Source organism: Lytechinus pictus, chromosome 17 (assembly GCF_037042905.1).
Source record: "Lytechinus pictus isolate F3 Inbred chromosome 17, Lp3.0, whole genome shotgun sequence".
Classification (NCBI taxonomy): domain Eukaryota; kingdom Metazoa; phylum Echinodermata; class Echinoidea; order Temnopleuroida; family Toxopneustidae; genus Lytechinus; species Lytechinus pictus.
Window position 1 is genome coordinate 4,756,478 of NC_087261.1, and position 25,828 is coordinate 4,782,305.

A 25,828-nucleotide genomic window follows, 5' to 3' on the forward strand; every position below is an offset into this window, starting at 1 on the left:
GAGATCTATCTTCGAAAAGATCTTCTTGCCATTCAATGATGCTGTAAAGTCCTGGATATGTGGGACTGGGTAGCGATCTGGTACAGTTCGAGCGTTAAGAGCACGGTAATCCCCACATGGGCGCCAATCACCTGGTGTAGATTTGGGAACCATGTGGAGCGGGGATGCCCAATTGCTGCTCGACAGTCTAACGATCCCCAGTCCCTGCATATGTTCGAACTCAGAACGTGCTATTGTCAGGCGATCAGCAGCTAAACGACGTGGACGTGCGGAACATGGCTGGCTCTGTCGTTTCCCTGAGCATGGGTGTTGGAAGAAGGCTGTTGAGAATCACTCGAAAACAAAGAAGCGTGATTAAAGTTACATGGCGGTGTACACTTGCGAGCTCCTGCACCATGCTTCCAGTGATACCAACAGAGAGGACTGCTACTCCTGCTACGTTGTCTATTTGGACGATGAGGGCGCCTATTTGGAGATCGACCACGTTCATGTTGAAGTTGCGTAGTCAATGATTGCACTTGAAATGTAAGTCTGTCTACTTGCTGTCTAAGTTGTGACAACTCTGACCTAGAAGTAGAAGACGAGGGCGAACTAACAGCAGAAACAGTACTTGTTGAACCAACACCAATGATTCTATCAGCCAAGTCTGCCAACTGTGTCACCTTCATGTCGTCGCGGCATGACGCTAGAATTGTCTGGACATGATGTGGAAGTCGCTGCAAAAATAATTGTTTGAAGATTGTTTCATCAAGATGATCACTTCCAAGCAGTTGCTCCATTCTATGTAATAACTGGGAGGGTTTTCGATCCCCTAGTTCCTCTTGGGTAAGTAGCTGGTGGAGTCTTTTCTGCTCTGAGACTGATGTCCTGCGAATCAATTCCGCTTTGAGGTGCGAGTACGGTGTGTCCTTAGGAGGGTTCATTAAAATATCCCTGACTTCCTGCGCAATCTCAGGTTGAAGTGCAGACACAATGTACGCAAACTGAGTCTCCTCTGAAGTAATTCCCCTCGTCGTGAACTGAGCTTGTACTTGAGCGAACCATACAGCGGGATCGTTCGGCCAGTATGGGGGAAGCTTTAAAGCGACTGCAGCGACATGCGATACCTCACCAGATGGATTAGCTGATTGTTGATTCATGATGAAAATTGTTGCGACTCGAAAAAAACGGGGTCACCAATTGTAAGAAATGAGGTCTTACTTAAAATAAATATATCTGATTGACTTACCAGCACTGGGTTCCTTTATGCAAAGGCGAAGATGTAGAAAATCAAATGACTATAAATTCATCGGGATCCTTTAATGCGATGTCCATGAACAAGATAAATGCGAAATATATATATATACAACAGATGGAGAAGAACGATGTCGCGATGAAGAACGACCGCGCCCGTGAGGCCTCAGCGAAACGCGTCGCGAATAGGGTGACACGAGATGTTCTCCTAGAGATATTGCACGCTCCCACTTGGATAACACAAGCGATGGATATATATTTACATATGTCGAAATCAAAAGGATGAAAATGAAGAACTTGAAATCCTGATGATGTAAAATAAATCCAGAGTATGAGCTATTTGTTGTGTTGCAAAAAAGATGACTAGCAGAAATTGTACATGTCCTTACTAGGTGAAGACTTTCTACTGAGTGTGTTGGAGTGTACAAATTAACCATGAGGTTGCTCTCAGCTTAAATCTGACTGGCTAGTAGTTGCTAAGTGAGAAAAACATCCACTTAGAAATAGACAGGAGCTTTCCATGGCTTAGAAAATGAACATGAAAGAATTCCTGGCTGTTGTGTGAACATCTTGAATAAAGGATGACTGGGCCAGTAGGTGCACAAAAGAATCAAGTTGAATAGGCTAACTGAGAAGTGATCCATCAAAAGAATTAATTAAGTTGTAAATCAGCTGTCTTTGCATGATCAATGTAAACAAAGTAGTGATCAAGCTCCGATCATGTTGAAATCAGTGTTTGATGAAAAGAAAACCACTACAAATGTAACAGCAAACTCCGCCCCCTAAACAACCTCTGTCTTTTCTCTCCAAATAATAACCTTCAATATAGCATTCATTACTGCCAATAGTCTCATCTAACCAGGTTTCAGATAATGACATTAGATGATATAAACAGCGCTTAAGAAGACATCGTATATCAACCATTTTATTGCGAAGACTTCTAAGTTTAAATGGGCAACTTTAAGTCCCTTTCTATTTTGAAATACATATGGAAAAGTAGTCGCATTTGCTCCCGAGCAGCGACCGAACGCGCGTACGTGTACAGAAGCTATGGCACTCTAGATACGAAATTATGTTGTAATGGGGCCGAAATGTGAATTGACTCAAAAGTAAAATTCCTACGAAGCTCGGTTGAGTGGAAATCTATTTTCTACACCTTTTTTTATGATAATACCAAATTTTAAAGAAATTAGAGATTCAGGCTCCACGGAATTGCTGTTTATAAAACACATGTTTGAGCTTCTCCCACACCAGATTTGCGTATTATTACACGCAAATTTCCCTGTTTGCACACGCTGTGTCGAGGTGGGACGGTCTGTCAAAGACTATATCTCATGAACCAAACATCGTACGAAAGCCAGTTTCCCGCCAATCTGTGCAGAATATATTTCTCTACAATACATGTAAGAATTATGCTGATTGGTTAAAAATTGTCTACGGAAATAAAGAAAAACTAAGACCCCTTCATTTGTTCACCCAATCAGCCGTCAGTGCGATCTCTGCCCTCATTAGCATACCGGGTCATGACGTATCAAGACGTCTGAGTTTCATCATGGTGGATTTTACATGTAGCGCGGCCTGACATTCTCGGAAAATCAGACAACATTTGAGGTTTACTTCGGGTATTTAGCTAAATTGGATTTTGATCTAGTGACATAAGACTGCAAAGAGTCTGAAACTTTCATTTATATGTATTGTTAAGAACAGAACGAGGAGAATTGTGTTTTTTTCTACAATGTCGGCTCAGGATCGCTCATTCTCATAACTGTACAAAGAGAGGTTGGATAGCACCATTTGTGTCTACGGGGGGATTCCAGCTTGACAGGACGTTCACATAACAATATGCAGAAACAACATAAACAACTTTTGTATTTACATGTAGATCTGCCCACTATAAAAAAAAAACGAAAGAAAATGCCATAAACATCAAGCCTACAGTGTTCTGTATGCATGTAGATTTTACGATAATTTACCCATTTTCCATAATGGACGCGTCCGTATCGTAGTTTCGTAAGCTGGCGTGCGCATTGGACCGGAGAGCTCATGAATAATTCATGAAGCGGGCGGCGTACGTCGGTGACCCGCGGAACCCGGTCATTTTGAGCAAATGCGAATTTCCACCCCAAACTTTTCCATATGAAGTGATTTGGGTTTACGACTCAATCTCATTATGGGCTGATATGTTTACTGTATTGTCTGTCAGATTTAAGTCTGTCTGATCTGAATCAGAATTATTTAAGCTCATTAACACAAATTGATTAGAACATTCATGAAGGGGTAGCTCTTTCCACAGACAACAATCGCATTTCCAGTCAGTGTTTGATCTGAAAAATGGTAATGACATGCCAGAGCAATCTAAATGTCCCCAGTTTTTACAGTTAATACAAAGCATAGCATTCTGATTATTTCTAACTGTTTTCTTACAATAAATACATGGATATTTTTTAGGCATAGTGATAGGCAATTACAGTAAAGAAGTAAACAATATATAACAAAAAGTGCTAAAAATATTACTCAAGCGTTAAAAGAAAATTGAGGGTAACACTACAAAAAAGTTTTTCAATCAACAAGGAAACAAGCTTACAGTTTTGAGTCAATGTCAGCTAGACTTGTGATCGAGATCTTCGTTCCGTTAGCATTAACAACCGTGATCCTCCCATCAAGTGTCCAGACTTTCTTGACGTTATATTATTGCATAATATCCTGTTATCTTGTAATGGCAACACCGTTTTTGTTACCAAAATAATAAAGCCGGGTTTAACACAGGATCAGTTAAACCTGGCACAGCATGATCAGAATACGGAAATAATTAAGCTACACTTCTACCAGAGGTGAGGTTTAGAGGAGTTTTAGTTAAACCAGGGTTAACTTTAGATTAGGGTTAAATTAAACCTACCATTAGCATACGGGCCAATGAGTTTATAATGTATGATATGCCGTTAATATAAGATCTTTGGTGTGAAGGGACTGCTGACATGGCTGAAAAGCAAGGCATGTAGATTGCAGTCAACTGTAAATTAGATACAAAAAATAGTATGTTTTTAATATAATGTAAGAGGTGAAAAAGGGGATAACATACAACATGGAATACACGTGTGATGCATGTAAGAAGGGTGACATGTAGGGCTGTTTCCGTTAAGAAAACTCTCTGTCGATATCTTGCTAAAAATATATTACCAATATCGATAACTATCGACAAAAGAACATAATCAATACGCAAAAGTTGTATCTGCCACATCTGTACCAAGATCGCATTAATATCTGCGTTCATCGGATGTAAATGATTACATAACATATTACAACAAACATATTTAGCATATTAATACATCCTCATCTTTAATGTTATTAGTATTATTTTAGGGTTGGGAGAAGTTTCATTGATAATTTTGGGGCTTATCCGCCATTTTGATATCCTGCTGTACATCTTCGAACGTAGAGGGCAGCAACACACGGCCGTGTGCTACCTTCTACGTTAGTTGGTGCTTCGCTAAAATTGAACTTGCGCTTGTGATTTTTTCGATTCGATTGAATGTAGTCACGATGTTTGGATACCGAAGTAGGGGTGAGATCGTGTTTTGTGAATAGTAGTTACTCGTATTTTGTTCAGATTTTGGAGTAATTTATGTTGCTGTTCTGTGCACTAAGGGTAAAAAAGGGGGAAAATACTTTATCCGTTTGAAAAGCCACTTTCAAAAGGCTGTTTCCGTAAATTCCGTGAAATCGCGGAAAATCACTGTTTCCCTACATAATAGCGGATATTATCGACAACGAGAGAAAGTGTATCGATATTGCTAGGTGGCAAAACAAAAACCAAGCAATTACCGAAAAGACTAGCGATAAAGACGTTAGAAGGAAAGAGAAAAAGAGCTTGCCCGGGAGCTTGCCTACCAGCCTACAAAATGCTGGAGCCGCGCGTCCCTATAGACAAGAAGAAAATACATTTTGATTTTCACTTACCTGTCAAAGAGGTTCGCTCAGGCTTCGTAAAAACCAGTTAGAAATTCGGAATAGTTGTAAGTGTTCGTTCAAGTTTCAAGCACCAAACGAAGTAGAAACCATGCCGTGTATTGGTGGTGGAGGTTGGAGGTCAAGCAGGGTCGACGGGTTTCCCAAGCTCTGACCTCTTCCGAGGGCAGCCGTAGATCATCGAAGGTCGACACCCGAACCGCCCCGACGGCCATTCGCTTCTGCAGTGCCCAAGGGCTGACCAGAGACCGTCATTACAAAATCAATACAATAAATAAAAACGCAATCACGTGGACTAAAAAAAGTTTAAACGGTGAAGCTAAATCTACGGGGACAGGATATTGTAAAACCGAAGAAGCGATTAAAAAAATAATAATTTGAATTTAAATAATTTCCCCCCATGCAATAGATATAATGACTGGGCTCCTAATCAACCAAATCGAGGAAGTGGAGGAAGAAATCGAGACTGTGTTTGTATCTGGTCGTTTCTATCATCTACCTCTACACATGGTTTTGGGGATGATTATAATTGTTCAGTTTGGCATCCCTCCATTTGCCAGAGAGGACTTTGTGAGTGGAAATCAATTTATCAATATGCCTTCTTGTATTTTTAGTTCATAATAAACGTTGGGATAATATTACGTCTTGGTACAGACATTTAACGTCAGTTAGGCCACCGTCCTAAAGATCTAATCCCTGGTTCTCTGGATTAACGACGGATATAACAGGCTCAAAAAGTCCCGCTTTAACAAGTTTAGTATTACTCTGCATGGATAGAAGGAGATGTGTGACCTTCCTTCCAAGAATTCTTGTAAATTCATTGATTTTGTTTGAGAGGTATTGAATATAAGGGTCAAGCTATACATATATGATTAAATATATATATATATATTTAGTGTTCCATATTATGTCCCATACAAAAGCAATAGAGTACCGAAGTGATGACGTCACAAAAACCTTTTCTTTTGTATTTCAGCATTTTTGATACCATATTTTGGTAGCGCATGATGAAAAACCCCCACTACCAAATTTGGTGCGAATCGGTCTATGGGGGCCTGAGATTTGACATCATGAAAACAATTAGCCCCATTGAAGTCAATGACTTATATTATTGGCCTGGTTCTTAACTTTTAGAACCAGGCAAATAGAAAATTGACTTCAATCGGGCTAATTATGTATTCATGAGGTCATATATTGGGGTCCCCATGGACCAATTCTAACCATATTTAGTTTGTGGGGATTTTTTCATCATGCTCTACCAAAATATGTCATAAAAAGCGCTGATATGCAAAAAAAGAAAATTGATTGCGTCACACTTCAGTAATAGCTTTGATCCAGCTGAGGCATGGCGACTTGTTACTGTTAAAAACTCACCTACACCCGACAAAGGAAATTTAATTGGTGGTGTTGAAAATCTGTTTATTTGACGGTTAATCGGATCGGGGTCGCCCTAGCCACTAACCTGTCTCTGTGGTCTAGTGGTTAAGGCACCGGCATTTAAAGCTGGAAACCCGGGTTCGATTTCTGGCGGAGACATTTTTTTCGGCATCACCAATGAATATTTTTCCAAAGGGCATATATAACTAAATGTTATTTTGGTCTTTCTGTTCAACAGTCTGTGACCCCCAAGAAAGCCCTTGTCTTAATGGAGGAACATGTATGCCCGAAGATCCTGATTTTTGTTCATGCACTGATGATTTCGAAGGACCCTTATGTGGTTCAGGTAAGAAAGGAGAAACAGATGTTTATTACTACCCTGTCAGACATCTGAGCAAGGAATTTACAAAACCGTATTACCCTAGGTTTCATGAATATCGGGAAGGGACGGTATATTATTTGCAATTTTATCGGCTTCTCTGCGCGTAATGACTTTACAGGCAGAGATATTGCAACTGCCATCTAAATTCAGTTGTTTTTTTTACCAATGTCAAATGTCCAGAATTCATGTTATTTTGATACCCGCTCTAGAAATCAATTGTATATTCCGAAACATCTAACAAATTCCAGCACAATATTCGGTATACTGGTCCCAAAATATGGAATGATCTTCCTGAACGAATTAAAAAAAAAATCTTGTCGACATGTAGTTTTAAATACCAGTTTAAACAAACATATCTACCTGCATACGAATTCAATGTTTTCAATAGTACCTGTAACATAACTGGTTGTATACTACACGCCTGTTGCTGCTTCTTTGTAATTGTATCAAGAATGCCCGTTGTACTATTTAATCATGTATCATGGGAAGTATTTCATGCCCGTTCTTATTTTCTTACTCGTCTCTCTATGCTCTTTTCTTCTCCGTTAGCTTCCTTCCTCTTGTCTTAGGCTTCTATTTTTTAATTGTTGTTTCGTCATATAGTTTTATAGGCGTATCCAGACACAAGTACCTGCTTTCTAAGGTTTTCTACGCCTTCTTCCATGTACATAATTTACATACTGTATTTTACATTCCTGTTATTAATGTTATTATTGATTTGTATATTTTACATGAAAAATGGATGAAATGTCAATCGGAAGAAAATAAATTTGGAATCGAATTAATGCATTTGTATTTTCCCGGTATTTTCACTGGTCTCGCATCCGGGCATCTGAAGACGCGTAGAAAGAAATACGTGTCATATGTACACGTCATGTCAATCAAGATGAGACAACGCTCGATACCAGCCAACGATGTGATGATATCGTTACTTTGATTTTTTTTTTTTTATCATATGTAAATTTTGATTATATTTTTGAAGCTTCAGGGAATTATTTCAACCGTAATTATCAAATTATTTTTATTGCTAAAATTTGTATGTTTTAATTGATTTTTTCTTAAATGTACTCTAAATGATTTGTAAATTAACTTGATGAAATAATATTGATGATTTTGTACATTTGTATGATTGTTTCTCCAATACCTATACTCTTTGGATGACATGGGAATAAATGTCACTGTCACTGTCATTGTCATTGCGACCTCAGACCACGGGCGCGACATTTCAATTACGTCAAGCACAGCCTGCTCAACCTTTAAAAAATAGAATCACATTCCTAAAGGGTAAATCATCTAAATATTTACGACTTTGCTCTTGATGTCTGATTTGGATTATAATGAAATATAGACTGGCTTTTCTTTCGGGGAAATCAAATATATTTGCCTTAAAATAACCACATTGTCGTCTAAAAACTCGGGCAAATTATGATTATATTGCGGGCAATATATTTGATGTTCCCCTCGAGGCCAGTCAATAATAAAATAATATTTACATGTACTTGGTATCAAAAAAATATATATTTTATGATAAAACGTGTCTGACACAATGATAAATGTGAAGGGTTGAGTAAAAATCATATAAAAATAGAATTTTAAAAATGATCTTTCGATACAATAATGCATATTTATGTATTTCGCAGGGGGATCCTTAAATCAACTGCCGTTTTTATAAGGATGTATTTGAAATTTGAAAATATATATATATTTCGACTTTCTCCCTGTCAGGGATGACAGTTAAGGCTTGTAAAGAAATTACAAACTGATACGTGGAAAAATGAAATAAATGAATATATACCCCCATCCCTGCGTCTTGGGCACTCTGCCGAGTGGATTTGGCGCATTGCAGATCATATTATATCATTATTACTATTATTATCAATTTTCATATGTAACTTGAGATGGCTATCCACCATGTCCATGTTAATGTGCGAGAGAGCGAGGTAAGCTAGCAAACTTTCAGAGATGGGAGATTGCTTGGTGTTCCAGCTATTACTTTGTTATTTTGTAAGAAAATAAAAACGGTCTTGAAATAGAATACATATCAAATCTTATATCATTGTAAGCTAGGGTATAGAACGAACTTTTTAAAGTGGCTCCTGAGTATTTCTTAAATACATACAAATCTAATTTAAGAAGAAACTATGGGGTCAATTTTTCAGAAGCGAAATGACACTTCGGAAAAATGCTAACAAATCATCACTGTACTTGTATCATATTGGAACGAGCAAATAACATCCTTCATTTTATTCCAAATAATTGTATAAATATCTTTGTGTTAGTGTTAGGAGAGTATTGAGACATCAATGAATTGCAAACCGATTCGGGTCGGATCAGTTCTTGAAGCCAGCAGCAGCTTAGAACAAAATACAATTTGACTAGTTTTTAATAGGAACTCGTCAGAACGAACATAATTTTTGATTAACTTCAGATGAGATTCGGTTGTCAATGGAGCAGATGTATAAGTTTAAGGGCGTATCATTATGGTAATTTATATCCGTCCGCCATGAACAGAATCGTGGTGGCTACGCAGAATGTGAATCTTAGAATACCTCGTTCCCCCTGTCGTGCGACCCTTTGCGAACACCATGAATGACCTTTCCTAACTGATCGCAATTTGTTTAAACTTTCAAGATTTTTCAAGGATCAATGTTATTGCTACGACTGATCATAATACGATCTGATACGATTACTCAAAGAATAAGACTAGTTTCTTTTTTAATTGTGACGCAAATCGTAGCAGTTGGAACTAAGCCCAAGTTGGAATTAAGCAATCTGTCGCAATCCTATTTTCAAAGAAACTGCAATTGCATTTGATGAAAACACCCTAACCTATAAAATCATATCGACCAAAGCTCGGAATAGAAGCAAGACTACTAAAATCGAAATTGAAAACTCTTTCGATCCTCCCAATAGAAATAAATGCAAACTGAATTCCAAATCGAAATGACGTCATTTGATTTTAGTATTTCTAGCATTGTGCCGAATGTATAATAAAAATATTTTACTAGGAACTTGTAAATTTAATGCAAAGTGCTATTTGTTCAAAGAATCACGTCGTAGTTGATCATATAGTTAATGCTGCGCTTTACAGACATAACACGAACGTCATACACCAACCCCAAGAAATGGTGGCAGAGGTAGTAGACAAAAAGTTCATCTTACCTTAACATGGTATACTTACTTTTGTGACGTAATTAAAAGACGTATATTTTTTGGTTTGTTTTCAGTTAAATGTGATCCCAACCCCTGTGCCAACGGAGGGACCTGTGAGGACGGTGCTTGTTCATGTGAACCTGGGTTTTCAGGAATTCTCTGTCAAGATGAGCGTTGGTATTTTGTTTGTTTGTTTGCTCCTTTATCAATGCATACCCTTTTTCACAAGATAAATTACATTACAATAACATTAAGAATGCAGGAAATCTTTAAGGAAACAATTCTTTTAATTGAAATACATTTTTTAAAGTACATAATAATATCTCATGACTTTCAGACCTAAAAAAAGGCAAAATTTTCCAGCTGTAAATGGGAACATTGTCCAAACTTATTTAAAATAAGAAAGCCCTGAGTTACAATCGGTTGATTATAGGTCATGATAAAAAAAATTAAAAAATCATGATGAAGAACGAGTTGCCTTTTGAATCTAGCTAACATAACTTGTCACTTCGTTCACCGACTAGCATTGATGGTGAAAGGTTTCCCAGTCTTTGAAATTTGAAACGTTCGCCAGCGACCTCTTTCTCCTTTCAGTTGAGTCCAGTTTGCATTTTCATATATCACAAAATATTAAATACAATGTAAATGTCATCAATGAATAATAAATCATTAATGATAAAATAATACAATACATCGCAATAATTCAATACAAATAAGACAATAGTTTATAACAGGGGCCGCGGAACGGTTTTCAAAGTGGGGGGGCTGAGCCAAAAGTGGGGGGGCTGACCATGCTAAAAATCACAATCATATGGTAATTTTTACGTTTTTGTACACGGTTTTGGAAAAAAGTGGGGGGGGGGGGGCTGAAGCCCCCCAGCCCCCCGGTTCCGCGGCCCGTGAGTTATAGTTCCATGTAACATTCGAACGTTCCAGATTAGATATAAGATGAAGACATGAAGGGTTAACTATTAAAAAGCAGAGCTTGTAATTTATAGCTTGTCTTTGATTCTCTTTCCATTACCATAACTCTAAGGGCCATGGCATTTGCAATAAACTTGTAGGATACAATTTATATTGTGTGAAGTATCACTAGATTTTTAAATTTGCGAGATTCAAGTTCAACCTCTAGGGAAAGAACGGCTAGATCTAGACCCTGCAGAGAATTCATTTGTCAATCAGAGCCCCTTAAAAATATAATAGCCCAAATTCACAAAGGTGGTTTTGAAATCCCATGGTTGAATCCATGGTTTTATGCAGATTTCCTGTATAAATTACGCTTATTTTACCGCGTATCGGGCGCGTATATAAAAAATGTCCAATGCTGATGCGCGTTTTTGTCACATTGCGGCAAATTGACGCCTGTTACCTTGGTTAGATACGCTATTTTATTCATGAGTCCACTGTTTTGAAGAGTGGACTCATGAATAAAATAGCGTGGATAACCACGGCAACGGGCGTCAATTTGGCGCACTGTGACAAAAGCGCGCATCAGCATTGGACATTTTTTAATATACGCGGTAAAATAAGCGTATTTTATACAGGAAATCTGCAAAAACCATGGACTCAACCGTGGGTTTTCAAAACCACCTTTGTGAATTCGGGCCATGTGTCTAATCTGGCTTGATCAGCATCTGACAACTACGCAATAATTATCTTGAATATTAATGTGTGTTCCAAGATTCAAAAGTTATAAACTGGATACATAACGACACACTCCAAAATGTAAAAGAGTGTGATATCTATAGTATAGTAATATATGTTTTAAAAATGATAAAGGGGATGACTACTTTTCCTCGGTGGGATGATACTAGACTCACGTGACCCCAAAAGTAATTAGGTTTCGCGGTCTGTGATAAAAGTTTGCCACACCCGAATTGGTCGTATGTGGTAAAAATAGAAAAATCAAGCAGAAAAATAAGAAATAATTTGGTCACTTTGATCTTATGTCATATTGTTGGGGTTGCTTTTCTGCAATAAATTATTTGATCCTAACCATTAGAAGTTCTTTAACAATTTGTTGTAATATGGTATTGACAAAATGGTCACCGAATCTTATCAAAACCCTGTATAAGAAACGTTCATACTATTAAATGACGTGAAAGTAATTTAGACTAGTTTATTGTGTTTGAATGTATTTCTCTCTAATTTCATGATTTAAAGAAGATACAGATTTTGATAATAATTATCTTGAATATTAATGTGTGTTCCAAGATTCAAAAGTTATAAACTGGATACATAACGACACACTCCAAAATGTAAAAGAGCGTGTATTCTAACACTACTTTCTCAGGCTAGAAATGAACAATTCCATAGGAATAAGAATATTTTATGTAGCAAGATCCTTCCTTTAATTTCCAGCAAAGTAAGATATATGGTGAGACTACCACATATCGACCACCTCTTTTGAAACCGACCACCTTGCGCGCGTTAAAATTATTGCGTATTACAAACGATATGCGCGGGAGAGTAGGCGCAGCATCCATAGAAACGGTAAGAATCGATTTTACGAGAAAAAAAAGAAGCAACAAAAAGTAAAAATTTTGTAGAATTAATCAAAATTGTATTGACCAGACCCAAACCCCGCTGAAAAACCAAGAAATCCGATAGGAAACGGCTTTAGAACAAATATCCGTCGTCAATCGTCGAATCATGTGCCGGAGCTCGTAGTGGAAGTAGTGAGACGATAATTTAGCATGTTGACATCATAGAACTGATTTTGAAGAGTAAAAATATTTCGCCACCGCGACAAGAATCGGCCGTAAACTTAGCGTATCGCGGGTGGTCGGTTTCAAAAGACGGGTGCAAATGAGCAAATGTAATATCGTCGTATTCGTTGTTCGTCGATTTATACCCGGATTGAATCGGAGTCGCCGAGCGAAACATGGGAATCTGATCTGCTCAATTTTCTGCACAAATGAGACGAAAACTGGGTAAAATTGATGAATATTTACGTAGATACGATGCTTAAAAGATTAGGTGGTCGATAAGGGGTAGTTCCAACCATAAATAATAACTAAACAAACGGTCAAATGCTAATGTGCAGCTTCCAAAAAAGTCAACGAACAGCGACGACTTCGTATTGTGTTGTGCGTGGTATAATGTCACTGCCAAGCTATGGTGCCTTGCCTAATATATTTCCGCATGTGAATATTCATGACGTCATATTCTAATGCATCAAAATATGATATGCTAGTGAATATAAAGTTAAATCGACATTAATTATATAATATTGACTGGTCTTGAGGGGAACATCAAATATATTGCCAGCAAAAGAATCATATTGGCCCGAGTCTTTAGACGAGGGCAATATGGGTCTTTTAAGGGCAATATATTTGATGTTCCCCGAAAGAAGGGCAGTCAATATTGTTATTATCATCCAAATCAGATATCTAGAGCAAAAATCATGATAACAGTGATATCTTTTAAGAATAGAGTTCTGTTGTGTCATGATAATATCAGTGTCTAGGCTCTGCACTTTACCATTATGACGTACTTGCAAGCGCCCAGATCCAGCGTTGTCTTTATTATGACGTAGATCGTTGGTGAGCGGAACATTATGAAGCGTATCACTTCATTCGCATCCTCAAAGGCCCGGATGTGAGACCAGGGAAAATACAAAGGTATATTTTGTGTCGTCTCTGCATGCAAAGTCAATACGCGAATTGAGACCGAGGAAAATACAAACAATATACCTATCCCTTCCTGATAATAATAAAATACAGGGAAATACGGTTTGTAAATGACCAGCTCAGATGTCTGATACGGGTGATAATATACAGATATTGACTGCCTAGAGGGAAAATATAACATTTGAGATCCTCGAGGGGAGTTATATTTTTGTCGAGGGATATTATATTTTTCCGAAGCGCGTAGCGCTGAGGAAAAATATAGTTCCCAAGACAAAAATATAACTACCCAAGGGAAATTAAATGTTATATTGTTCCCGAAGGATAAAGTCAATATCTGTTATATTACAATGACATGTATAGATGCATATTACAAGATAGGTAGAAAATTGTACTGACTCACCAATATTGTAGTTCCACTGCACTAGATGTTAAGAAATCCGAAAAACATGATAAAATCCAATTGTTAAATATTTCCAAACACCAACAAGTTGAACACGCTAAAAATTCCAACACTTTAAAAGTAAACACGATGCTGAATACGTCTACGGTCTAGTCTCTATCTAGATTCCGTTGTAGTCAAATGTTAGTTGTAAAAATTGACCGTACAATTGTAAAAATTGTACTGCCGCTTCTTGTCCAAGGCTAATTTGTTCGAGACAACATTTATTTGAGGTGAAGACTGAGACTGTGAACTTTGTGACGATGCATCTTCGGTATTTGCTGCTGGCATGAGAGCTGTAGGATTATGTCCTGGTCCTGGACCTGGTCCTGGACTAGTAGGCCTAGTACTACTACTAGGATGAATGCGAGAAGTGGACGGTGCTGTAGGCCTCGTCTGTGTCGATGGACCAGCTGTTCCATCACCCATAGATGACAGGCATCTGCTCATGCATCTTTTTTTAGCTTCATCAACATAAGAGTAGTGTTTGATACTACTTTCCGACTTGTGTCCGGATACGGACATGATGTGTCTCGCTTCAAATCCACTCGCATCCAGGACGTGGATTGACGTTGCGCGTAAGCAGTGGTTTGTGTACACCTTAGATGTGTTGGCTTCAAGTGATATTTTCTTCATTTTTTCACCCAATGTATTCTTGCCTGCGGGAGAATTATAGTACCACACTTGTTGATTTCTTTCCACACCTATCTTCGGACGCTGAAAAAAATCCTCACATGCAGGATTAAGATGAGAAACATACAGTTCAAAAGTTTCAACGGGACAGTCCGGTTTGTGGGTTTGATACATCCTTCCTTGTTGACTGCGTGAGTCGTCCAGTGATTCTCCACGGTGATTTTTAGTTAATTTATCAGTGGCGAGGTATACATATTTCTCATTTGTTGAATCCTTTACAACGACGAAATCTTTCTTAGAAAAATTCCGCAAGTTTTCTCTCCCACGATTGCACAGATGCATCATAATGTCCATGAAAACTTTGTTTTGAAGTCCTCTCGGTGTGTTCACATCAGTTGCTGTCGATGATTTAATTTTCAAAAAATCATCTTTTGTGATCGGTTCCTTGTGATCAACAGATCCCTTTCCTTCCTTCTTCAGCTTTACAAGAACAGCATGAAACATGTCATTTGCTTCTCTGAATTCCGGGTCATTCACGATGTTGAAACCAAATTTGCTGAAATGTCTCTGTAGTCCATATCGTAGCGTTATCATCGAACGTTTACTGTACAGTTCACCGTTTGATCTACGCACCTCCGCATAAAACGATCGAAGAAAATTGCTCAGCTCAGCTGATGTGATTGTTTCTTGGATTGTAAATCCTTTGTGTTCACAGTAAGCTTTGAGAACATTCTCCGCCAAAGTGATAACTCTTTTAGTTGAACGGGCATCTTTTTGATCAATGATTTCCTCCAATTGTTCCTCACCAAGCGATGCGAATCGACTCGCTGAAGCAGCCATTTTGACGAACAAAATTTTGTTTCTTCCAATTTCGCGCTGCGCGAATGATATGCGGCGCAAATATGCTCATGTGACGTCATACCTCGGAATATAACTGCGTTATATTACGAGGTATGACGTAATCACAGCGTTATATCCCGAGGTATGACGTATTTTACGTCATGTTGGGAAAGATACCGATAATCATCCTTGTTACGATGGTCACGTGACGGTATGCTGACCAATCGCGCATAAGTATCTATATAGGTCATGTAATATTGTGTAATATATTATGTGTATATTTATGTTCATGCATGTATTGTATAGTAATATATGTTTTAAAAATGATAAAGGAGAGGACTACTTTTCCTCGGTGGGATGATACTAGACTCACGTGACCCCAAAAGTAATTAGGTTTCGCGGTCTGTGATAAAAGTTTGCCACACCCGAATTGGTCGTATGTGGTAAAAAAAATAGAAAAATCAAGCAGAAAAAATAAGAAATAATTTGGTCACTTTAATCTTATGTCACATTGTTGGGGTTGCTTTTCTACAATAAATTATTTGATCATAACCAAAAGAAGTTATTTTACATTTTGTTTATGGTATTGACAAAATGGTCACCGAATCTTGTCAAAACCCTGTATAAGAAACGTTCATACTATTAAATGACGTGTAAGTAATTTAGACTAATTTCTTGTGTTTGAATAATGTATTTATCTCTCATATCATGATTTAAAGAAGATATGGATTTTAATACATGTCGAAACTTGGATAAAAGAGTTACACAACCCAATCCGTCATTTAGTTATAAACATTTTTTTAATGTATCATTCCCCTCTCCATTTCTCCTTTCATTCTTTAATCGGTGTTAAAGAATCATAGGGACATCACCCTGTCCCCTCCAGCGATATTCCGACTATATACATGATATAACCATTCCAGGGGGGCGTTTCATAAAGCTGTTCGTAAGTTAAGAGCGACTTTAAGAACGACTGGTGAACCCTTACGCGCTAAACCATCGCCTATTCAATATTCCATTTACCACAAGAAAGGATCACCAGTCGTTCTTAAGGTCGCTCTTAACTTACGAACAGCTTTATGAAACACCCACCAGGGGCATTTTGCAAAAGGGATGCAATCAAATGAACCCTGCATATCATTTGCAACTTGATATTTAATCAATCAAAATCGCGAATTCGGGACTTGCGTTACGATTGTTTTTAGCTTGCGTATAAACTCAACCCCTTCTGCAACGGGTCCCATGTATGATTAACCTTGACCATGTTTATCAGACTTAACTCTTGTCTCTTCATATTTTAGTGACATCTGTTGTGTGTGACAGTGGTTCAATGACTGTAACCATTGATAAACGTCTAATCTCTGGTGAAGCTGCTGAAGTTCATTTCATAGACAAATCCTGTTTGGGAGTCGAATCCAGCTCAAATCCTAATGAGATAACTCTGACTACAGACTATAGTACATGTAACACCACCACCGAAGTATGACTCGTAAAGAATTATATAGTACAACAATTTAAAGGGGATAATCTAGGCCGAATATGATACGGTATAAACAGATGAATGATTATTGAAATCGCTGAAAATTTCGTCGAAATCTGATAAGGAATAACAAAGTTATGATATATTAGCTCATGATTTTGTCCATCTCTACTTATTTTATTTTGTTTTATCATTCATTATTATTATTAAAATGTTGTCCTGATTAATACTCTTATCCATTGTGAACATTGACCAGTCGAATATTAGATTTAGATTTAAACCTCGTGGATTTAAATATGAAGCAAATAGATATACATTTCAATGTTTTTTTTTTTTGGTTTAAAGGTTAATCTTTATGATTAATAAATCCAGTCTTTAGTAAGATTAAACTTAACTCCGTAGTTTGGGGATACGTCCCAAAGTATTTTATTCGACCATTTGAACTATGGTGTAGACAGCCAAAATCATATCTCTTGGGCTTATATAAGATGAACAATGTTACTTTGTCAGTAACAGCAGCCTTTTTAGTAGTCGTCTTCAATTTTCGGACATTCTGACCTTTTATCTTGTCGTTATGTATTATTTGACCCTTTTAAACAATGGTCACAAAAATGAGATTTCCTAGGCGTAGAATGTATTAAACGAACTGTCGTTTTTTGGTATAAAAAAGACTCAATTTTTGAGGGCCATGATCTTGATTTTTTTGACATACATGACAAATGGCTGTCCCTGTACCTTTTCCAAATATACTACCAAACCCTTAAAATCATTGAATAGAAACAAAACTAAAGACACTTAGTTTGTGTTTTTAATACTTTTTCAGCCATTTTGGACGCCATATTGGATTGTGGAAAGTGCTCATGGAGGATTTACGAGTACTTTTATTATGTTATTCTAGACATATTCCTGGGCCTATCCTGAAAAAATCAGCTTGTTGCCAGAACTTTCCTTGTTAAAACTTATGCTCCTTGCCTATTTGTTGTGAATTAAGAAGTCTAACAGTTCACTCGCCCGTTCTGCTCCTTCTGCAGAAGACATGCAGTTAGTAAAACTGTTGAACATCTTATTTCCATTACAGGACAGAAACTCTACAGTGGTTTTCTCCAATGAAATCACCTATGAAAAACCTGAAGCTGAAGGAGATACAGAAATCACTCGTGAATATCAAATGCAACTTCATGTGGAATGTTCTTTGGACAAATCAGAAACAGTTGATGGGTCCTTCAAACCACACCTTGGAAAGGTTGCCTTCAGCGACAAGAGCACTGGTAACTTCGATCTAAAAATGAAAAGATTCAAGACAGCGAGTTTTGCGGATGAGGACTACAGCTCCGTCTGGCTGGGTTATAAGCTATTCTTTGGGGTGAATCTTAATTCGGTGCAAAGCGTTGGTATGTTCATTGATGAAGCCTGGGCTACAGCTAACCCCGAAGCGAATAGTGAACCACGACACGATCTGATAATGGACGGGTAAGTGCACTTGATATGGAACCATATGGAAATCGTATACCAAATCACAAAAGAGGAAGATTTTCTGAGTAAAATCTATTGATTCAATCATAGATATATTGAATATTACAGTCATATTTAATTTTCCTTAGTATATTGTTACGATACTGCAACAAGTAACATGAAATGTTTTTTTTATATTTGATTTCCTTTTTTTATTACAGGAAATACATGTAGATTAACCAACAAAATTAAAACAAAATATCTTACATCAATCTCTTGAAGTGTCCGATATACAATCCAGGGTAATATAATCCAAAGTTATAATCTAGAAAAAAATCCAAGTTGGCTGGCGGAAATTCCGTAAATTAAAGTTCACAATGATGGCGATGATGAAACTGATGTTGAAGCACGATGAATAACAAGAGTCACTGTAACGAGTTGAAATATCCGTGAAGACGATGTTGATGATGATTAACAATCAATGTCAGCAATCATGGGTTAAAAAGCGTTCATTAAAACAGGTTGATGATCTCGATGAGAACTGAGAATTCCTCTCTCAAAATAACTTCAAACATTCCACAGAAGAAAAATATTCCAGGTGGAAACAAAGTCTGCTCTGACATAAAGTCTGGCGTGAAACTCTGATCTGATATGATGATGTCCTTGAAGAAACTGCCAGATTATATACAAATTATTCACTATTCTAGAGGCTTCTAGTATTCACTATAAAAAGAACATTCTCCTTCTTTCTGGAGCAATCAAATTCTAAAACTTTCTTGAATGACCTTAGTGAAATTAACACGTCAACAACATAGTTAATCCTATTGTTTATGTCCACTACCACTGTAATCCTATTGTTATTTTCCACTGCCTGAGGAATCTATATTGTCTGCCTTAAATAACAAAATTCCTCAGCCTATTGTGTAGCCTTCTCTATCATGTATCTTTGCAAATTGCAGAAATAACCGAAATTACTTTATCTCTTATAGTGCATAATAAAGCTTTACGGCCAGGACATTCTTGAATATTCTTTATCATTCTATGCTATAAATATCTTTAAAGAGGAAATAACTAAATAAAGGAATGTAAATGCTTTTACAATTCTTATATATAACAATATCATAAATAATTAAATGTCAATTATTAATACTGTATGAAAAGGAATTCCCGGCAAAATTTTGCCGTAATTGCTATTTGCATTATTACACTATATTACGCCTCATGAAAAGTGTATCAGCGATGAGAGACCGGTTTAGTGTCAGCAATAATCGTTTAAGCTTCCGGTTTTCGTATTTGATTCATGATTTTGGTTTCATGAACAGCTTAATTAGCCTTCAATCTAGTATTCACTTGTCAATGCGGCATCATGTGCAATATTCAAATTAATACCCTGTCATCGTAATTCGGAATATGCTTTAGTTATTAGTTTATTCATTAAGAAAAATTATACACAAGTCATGGAGAACCCAATTGCTCAAATGTATATATGAGTTTACATTATTTATGGTTTCCTTAACTAAAAAAAATGAAATAATAAATTAATAAAAATTGAATAATGTAAGTACATATTCCCAAAAGGTACAGGTATAAAGCATTGCAACATGATGTTCAGGGACTTGTCAGAAGATGAACCACAAATTTAGTCGTCAACAATGCAGGGCCCTGAGAACGATTTTTGTCTCGCCTGCATAGATTGAAGAGCGAGACTAAAGACGCCGCTTTTCCGACGGCGGTGGCGTTGTCAACATTGAAATCTTAACCAATGTTATTTTTTTTATGTCATCATAACTTAAAAAGGACATGGACCTAATTCATGAAACTTAAACATAGGGGTAATCAAGTATTATTGAACATCCTGCCTGAGTTTCGGGTCATGTGACTATGGTCAAAGGGCATTTAGGGTCAACGAACTTTGACCGGTGCCAGGTAAAAATGGCACAGGTAAAAATGGCAGAAGTAAAAATGGCAGAGGTAAAAATGGCAGAGGTAATAATGGGAGAGGTAAAAATGGCAGAGGTAAAAATGGCGAAGGTAAAATGGCAGAGGTAAAAATGGCAGAGGTAAAAATGGCGAAGGTAAAATGGCAGAGGTAAAAATGGCAGAGGACAATATAGCAGAGGTAAAAATGGCAGAAGTAAAAATGGCAGAGGTAAAAATGGCAGAGGTAATAATGGCAGAGGTAAAAATGGCGAAGGTAAAATGGCAGAGGTAAAATGGCAGAGGTAATAATGGCAGAGGTAAAATGGCAGAGGTAAAAGTGGCAGAGGTAAAAATAGCAGAGGTAATAATAGCAGAGGTAAAAATGGCAGAGGTAAAACCTGCAGAGGTAAAAATGGCAGAGGTAAAAATGGCAGAGGTAATAATAGCAGAGGTAAAAATGGCTGAGGTAAGAACGGCTGAGGTAAAAATGGCAAAGGTAAAAATGGCGAAGGTAAAATGGCAGAGGTAAAAATGGCAGAGGTAATAATAGCAGAGGTAATAATAGCAGAGGTAAAAATGGCTAAAAATAGCAAAGGTAAAAATGGCAGAAGTAAAAATGGCAGAGGTAAAAATGGCAGAGGTAATAATGGCAGAGGTAAAAGTGGCAGAGGTAAAAATAGCAGAGGTAATAATAGCAGAGGTAAAAATGGCAGAGGTAAAACCTGCAGAGGTAAAAATGGCAGAGGTAAAAATGGCAGAGGTAATAATAGCAGAGGTAAAAATGGCTGAGGTAAAAATGGCAAAGGTAAAAATGGCAGAAGTAAAAATGGCAGAGGTAAAAATGGCAGGGGTAATAATGTCAGAGGTAAAAATGGCAGAGGTAAAAGTGGCAGAGGTAAAAATAGCAAAGATAAAAATGGCAGAAGTAAAAATGGCAGAGGTAAAAATGGCAGAGGTAATGATGGCAGAGGTAAAATGGCAGAGGTAAAAGTGGCAGAGGTAAAAATAGCAGAGGTAATAATAGCAGAGGTAAAAATGGCAGAGGTAAAACCTGCAGAGGTAAAAATGGCAGAGGTAAAAATGACAGAGGTAATAATGGCAGAGGTAAAAATGGCTGAGGTAAAAATGGCAGAGGTAAAAATGGCAGAGGTAAAAATAGCAGAGGTAATAATAGCAGAGGTAAAAATGGCAGAGGTAAAACCTGCAGAGGTAAAAATGACCGAGGTAAGAATGGCAGAGTAAAAAATGGTCAATCATGTGGTCAAATGTATTTAGGGTATTTTTTCCAAAGCTTTTCTTAAGACTGACCAAACGGGTTCAGGGTATGTTTTTCTCCAAGCTTTTTCCTCCTCGTTTCTGAAAAGTGTTCGGGTTCTTCCCGAATGTAAGCAACGACCCTGGGAACGGGCCTGAGAATCGAGAAAACGGATCGTGAAACCTTTTTAGGGGTCATATTCTGACGACAACTTGTTTAGGGGCCAAAATTTAAACTATGAACTGATTAGATATTATTTGGATTTTTTATCATTTTAGTTCTATACTTTATTGTTCATATGATTTAATTCAAATATTTTCCTGCCAAAATAATTTCAATTAGTGAGTGATGAAAGGATTCATTTTATCTTGGCCAGTTCGTATATACATACAAAACGAATTTTAATGTAAACACCAATGTGTGCTACCATTAACACACTGAAATAGACAAGTTCGGATTTCTTCGAACCACTTGCATAACTTGGATAACAGAAAATAACAAAATGTTCTGTAATAAAAGTAATTTTTCATATTTCAACATTATAATGGATCCGAATAGATATTGAAATGATACGCCTATAGTAATGTAATATAGTTTAATGTAAATGATATAATAATAGCAATTAGTGTTCAGTTTTTCAGAGCAATACCTCATTGCAGCTAGTCCAAGTGGATGTCAGGTTCTTAAACCCTGAAAAATGGTTTACATAGCAGGAAAATATATTGGTGAAGGTTTGAGAGTTTGAAAGTTATTAGAAGTTTGAGGTTTTGATCTGTGACGTCATATACGAGCAGCTGCCCCGTATTTCATGAACCAAAATGTATATTTTTAAATTTTTTAAATCAGTGCTTCATGATTGCTAAGAAAATCTTTCAGAAGCGGATGTGAAATGATTTTTTACACCATATATGGGAAAACTGCTCGCAAATGACGTCACCATTAAGATATAAAATTCTAATAGCTTTTTAAATCTTTGATGGATTCCCTAAAACCTAAACCAATATCATTTTAATTATTTTCTGCTATTTTTACAATAAACTTTATGTCAGGGTGAATTTCCCCTTTAATGAATTGAGTACAATACTTGGGATCCAAAGTGTGCTTCAAATTTGAATGTTAGAAGAGCGATTTGACATGAGAAGGCCGTGCATGTAAGTCCAGGAAAAAAAAAGAAATACCAACTCAAGTGCTTTCAATTCGGTGCAGAATATCTAAATAAATTATGATTTGAAAATGTTACCCTTTCACTTTGACTTACATCATAATTCTAATTTTCTTTTCAGAACCTTTATTTAATTTACTGTACATGGAGGGGATTTTGGATTTTTTTGGCATGGGGGTTTAAGACGGGCCATTTATACCTCTGTCATTCTTACCTCAGCCATATACCTCTGCCATTTTTACCTTTGCCATCTTTACCTCTGCCATTTCTTACCTTTGCCATTTTTACCTTTGTAATTTTTACCTCTGCCATTTTTACCTCTGCCATTTTTTCCTCTACCATTTTACCCCTGCCATTTTTAAACCGAGCCCTTTGACCATGTTTGGGGTATTTGTGCAAATGTCATCATAACTTTGAAATTTTATGGATCTAGTTCATGAAACTTAATCATAAGAGCAATTAATTATCCCTAAATTGTCTTTGAGAATTTCAAGTCACAGGATCAATGTCAAAGGTCATTTAGGGTAAGCGAGCTTTGATAATGTTGGGAGTATTTGTGCTATTGTCATCATAACTTTAAAAATTTGTAGATCTAGTTCATGAAACCTAGACATAAGAGTAACCATGTATCCCTGAATATCATGTGAGCGTTTCAGCTCACATGAACAAGATCATAGGTCATTTTAGGTCAATGAACTTTGGCCGTGTTTGGGGTATTTGTTGAATTGGCATCGTGCATGTAACTTAGAAAGTTTATGGATCTACATGTACACAGTCATGTAGTTCATGAAACATAGACACACGGCTAATCAAGTATTTTTTGCACACATATTGGGTCACATGCACTGTAAGAAAAAATTCTGAATCAGTACTTAACACTTAATGTACATAATTAGAATTTGTAATTTGTAATTATTTTTCGTTTCTTTTTAAGTAGTTTTAACTGGTCTTTTAATTTACTTGATTTATTTGGGTTCATTATACATTTAAGAAAATTCACGTATTGCTACCTTGCTTTGATTGAGTAAATCTAACTCAATTAGGCAAAGATGATTATTACTTATAAAATCATGTTGAATGTACATATATTTGTCAATTAACGCCTTATTTAAATAATGCATGAATATTCATTAGATCAAGTAAATGTTTTTTTTAAATAACTGTCATATCTATTTGTGTTTGAAATTGATTTGGTTAAGGGTGTGCTAACTATTTTATTCTTTTATTGAATCAAAGAAAGAGCAACATTAAATAGTCATTTAGCAGAAAATTTCAGATTTCTTTTTAGGTTTTTCGGGAAATGCTTATATTATTCTTACCGTTTTTTTTTTTGGTAAGAACGAAACGATCGCGTATAAATATCAATGTCAGTACATGTACAGGTAAGTGACAATGCACAAAGTCTAATATTTGGATAAAAGATGTCTAAGATGAAAACGATGCCACTAAAAGTGGGACGATGGGGGAGTGGACTTTTGTGATTCGAAACATCACGAAAAACCACTCCCCCATTTGATTTTTTCAAATATTTTAGTGATTGTTTAACTTAATTGAATTAAGTTATTGTAACTTAATTTTTTGGAGAAAAATGGATGCAAAGAAAATAAGTAAATTTTACCTAAAACTGCCAAACTCATAAATACTTGAAAAAATAAAGGCAATTTGTTGACACAATTTTATTGAGTAATTTTAACTAATTTTTTTTACAGTATGGTAATGGTCAAAGGTCACGTTGGGTCAATGGACATAGTATTTTATTATCATATGAGTGTTTTCTTTTGTGATTATTTATCAAATAGCTGTTTCCAAAGTCAGTACTGCTGCTATATTGAATCGTGTAATGCAGGCGAGACTGCCAGAGGCGTTCCATTTTTTTTAAATTGGGGGTGCTGATGTAAAGTTTGACCAAAAGAAAAAAAATTCACTACAAAATTAACATTATTTTAGTCCGATAAATTTGACAAGCTAAAAAAAAGGGTTCACTACAAAATGAACGTCATTCTGGTCCCAAAAAACATTAATAGGAAAAAACGGTTTATACAAAATGTAGGTCTTAAGGAATACATTCAGGATACATTTCTCCATTTTGTCACACCAACAAGAATTCCAGGGGGTGCTGCCTATGGAGAATAATATACGCAGCACCCCCATGAATATCTTGAGTGCATTCAGCACCCCCGCAGGGCCCTGGGAACGATTTTTTTAGTGGAGGTGCTGAAAAAACAAAAACAAAATTAAAAGGTTTTCACTACAAAATGGGGGTCATTTTAGTTCCGAGAAAGTTGAAAAGCAAAAAAAAAAAAAAAAAAAAAAGAAGAAAAAGGGTTTCACTACGAAATGAAGGTCATATGGATATTATATTTTTACACACCTGCCATAATTCCAGGGGGTGCTGCCTATGGAAAATAATACGTGCATCACCCCCACGGAAAATCTTGGGGGTGCATCACCCCAAGCACCCCCGCTTCCAAGGGCCATGCAACAATCTTAACATAATGATAATAGAGCTAGTAGGTTTGTTTACGGATATCGGAAATATAAGTAATTTGATTGATTTTAAACTGAATTGAGGCCTGGATGGTAATTACTTATTGATTTTTATTTAGTTTTAAACAGCCACTAACAATATCCTAAATGCCAAAGATAAGAGAAATTTGTTAGACAAAGGACAATGAATATCCAGTAATCGTCTCAAAAATATAAATACTTTAGTCAAGTATGTTGAGTGGAAATAAATCGTTCACAAAAATTGGAAAATTATCCATTTAAAACTGTACAGTTTGATAATTATTATTTAATTGATCGTGAATCGTTTCAATTGTAAAACGTATTGAATTTGAATAGATTTAATCGGCATTTGGCACATATTATACAATAGAAAAATACACATTCATGAAAAACTAA

General features: G+C 36.6%; 2 protein-coding genes across 2 annotated transcripts in view; one reads left to right on the plus strand and one right to left on the minus strand.

Moving 5' to 3' along the window:
* Positions 1–251: 251 nt before the first annotated feature.
* LOC135157222 (uncharacterized) lies at positions 252–1,139 on the minus strand. Its single transcript, XM_064112165.1, has one exon. The coding sequence runs from the start codon at positions 1,137–1,139 to the stop codon at positions 252–254; it is 888 nt and encodes a 295-aa protein (XP_063968235.1).
* Positions 1,140–5,613: 4,474 nt separating this feature from the next.
* The window catches only part of LOC129280433 (CUB and zona pellucida-like domain-containing protein 1), a 28,236-nt gene continuing 8,021 nt past the window's right edge, over positions 5,614–25,828 (plus strand). The window contains exons 1-4 of the mRNA XM_064112166.1: positions 5,614–5,769; positions 6,815–6,922; positions 10,186–10,284; positions 18,214–18,605. Coding sequence (XP_063968236.1) covers positions 5,614–5,769; positions 6,815–6,922; positions 10,186–10,284; positions 18,214–18,605 — 755 coding nt within the window. The remainder of the gene's footprint in view (positions 5,770–6,814; positions 6,923–10,185; positions 10,285–18,213; positions 18,606–25,828) is intronic.

Excerpts from the sequence above, each read along its gene's own strand:
- LOC135157222 (XM_064112165.1), bottom strand. The coding sequence starts at position 1,139 with ATGAATCAACAATCAGCTAATCCATCTGGTGAGGTATCGCATGTCGCT.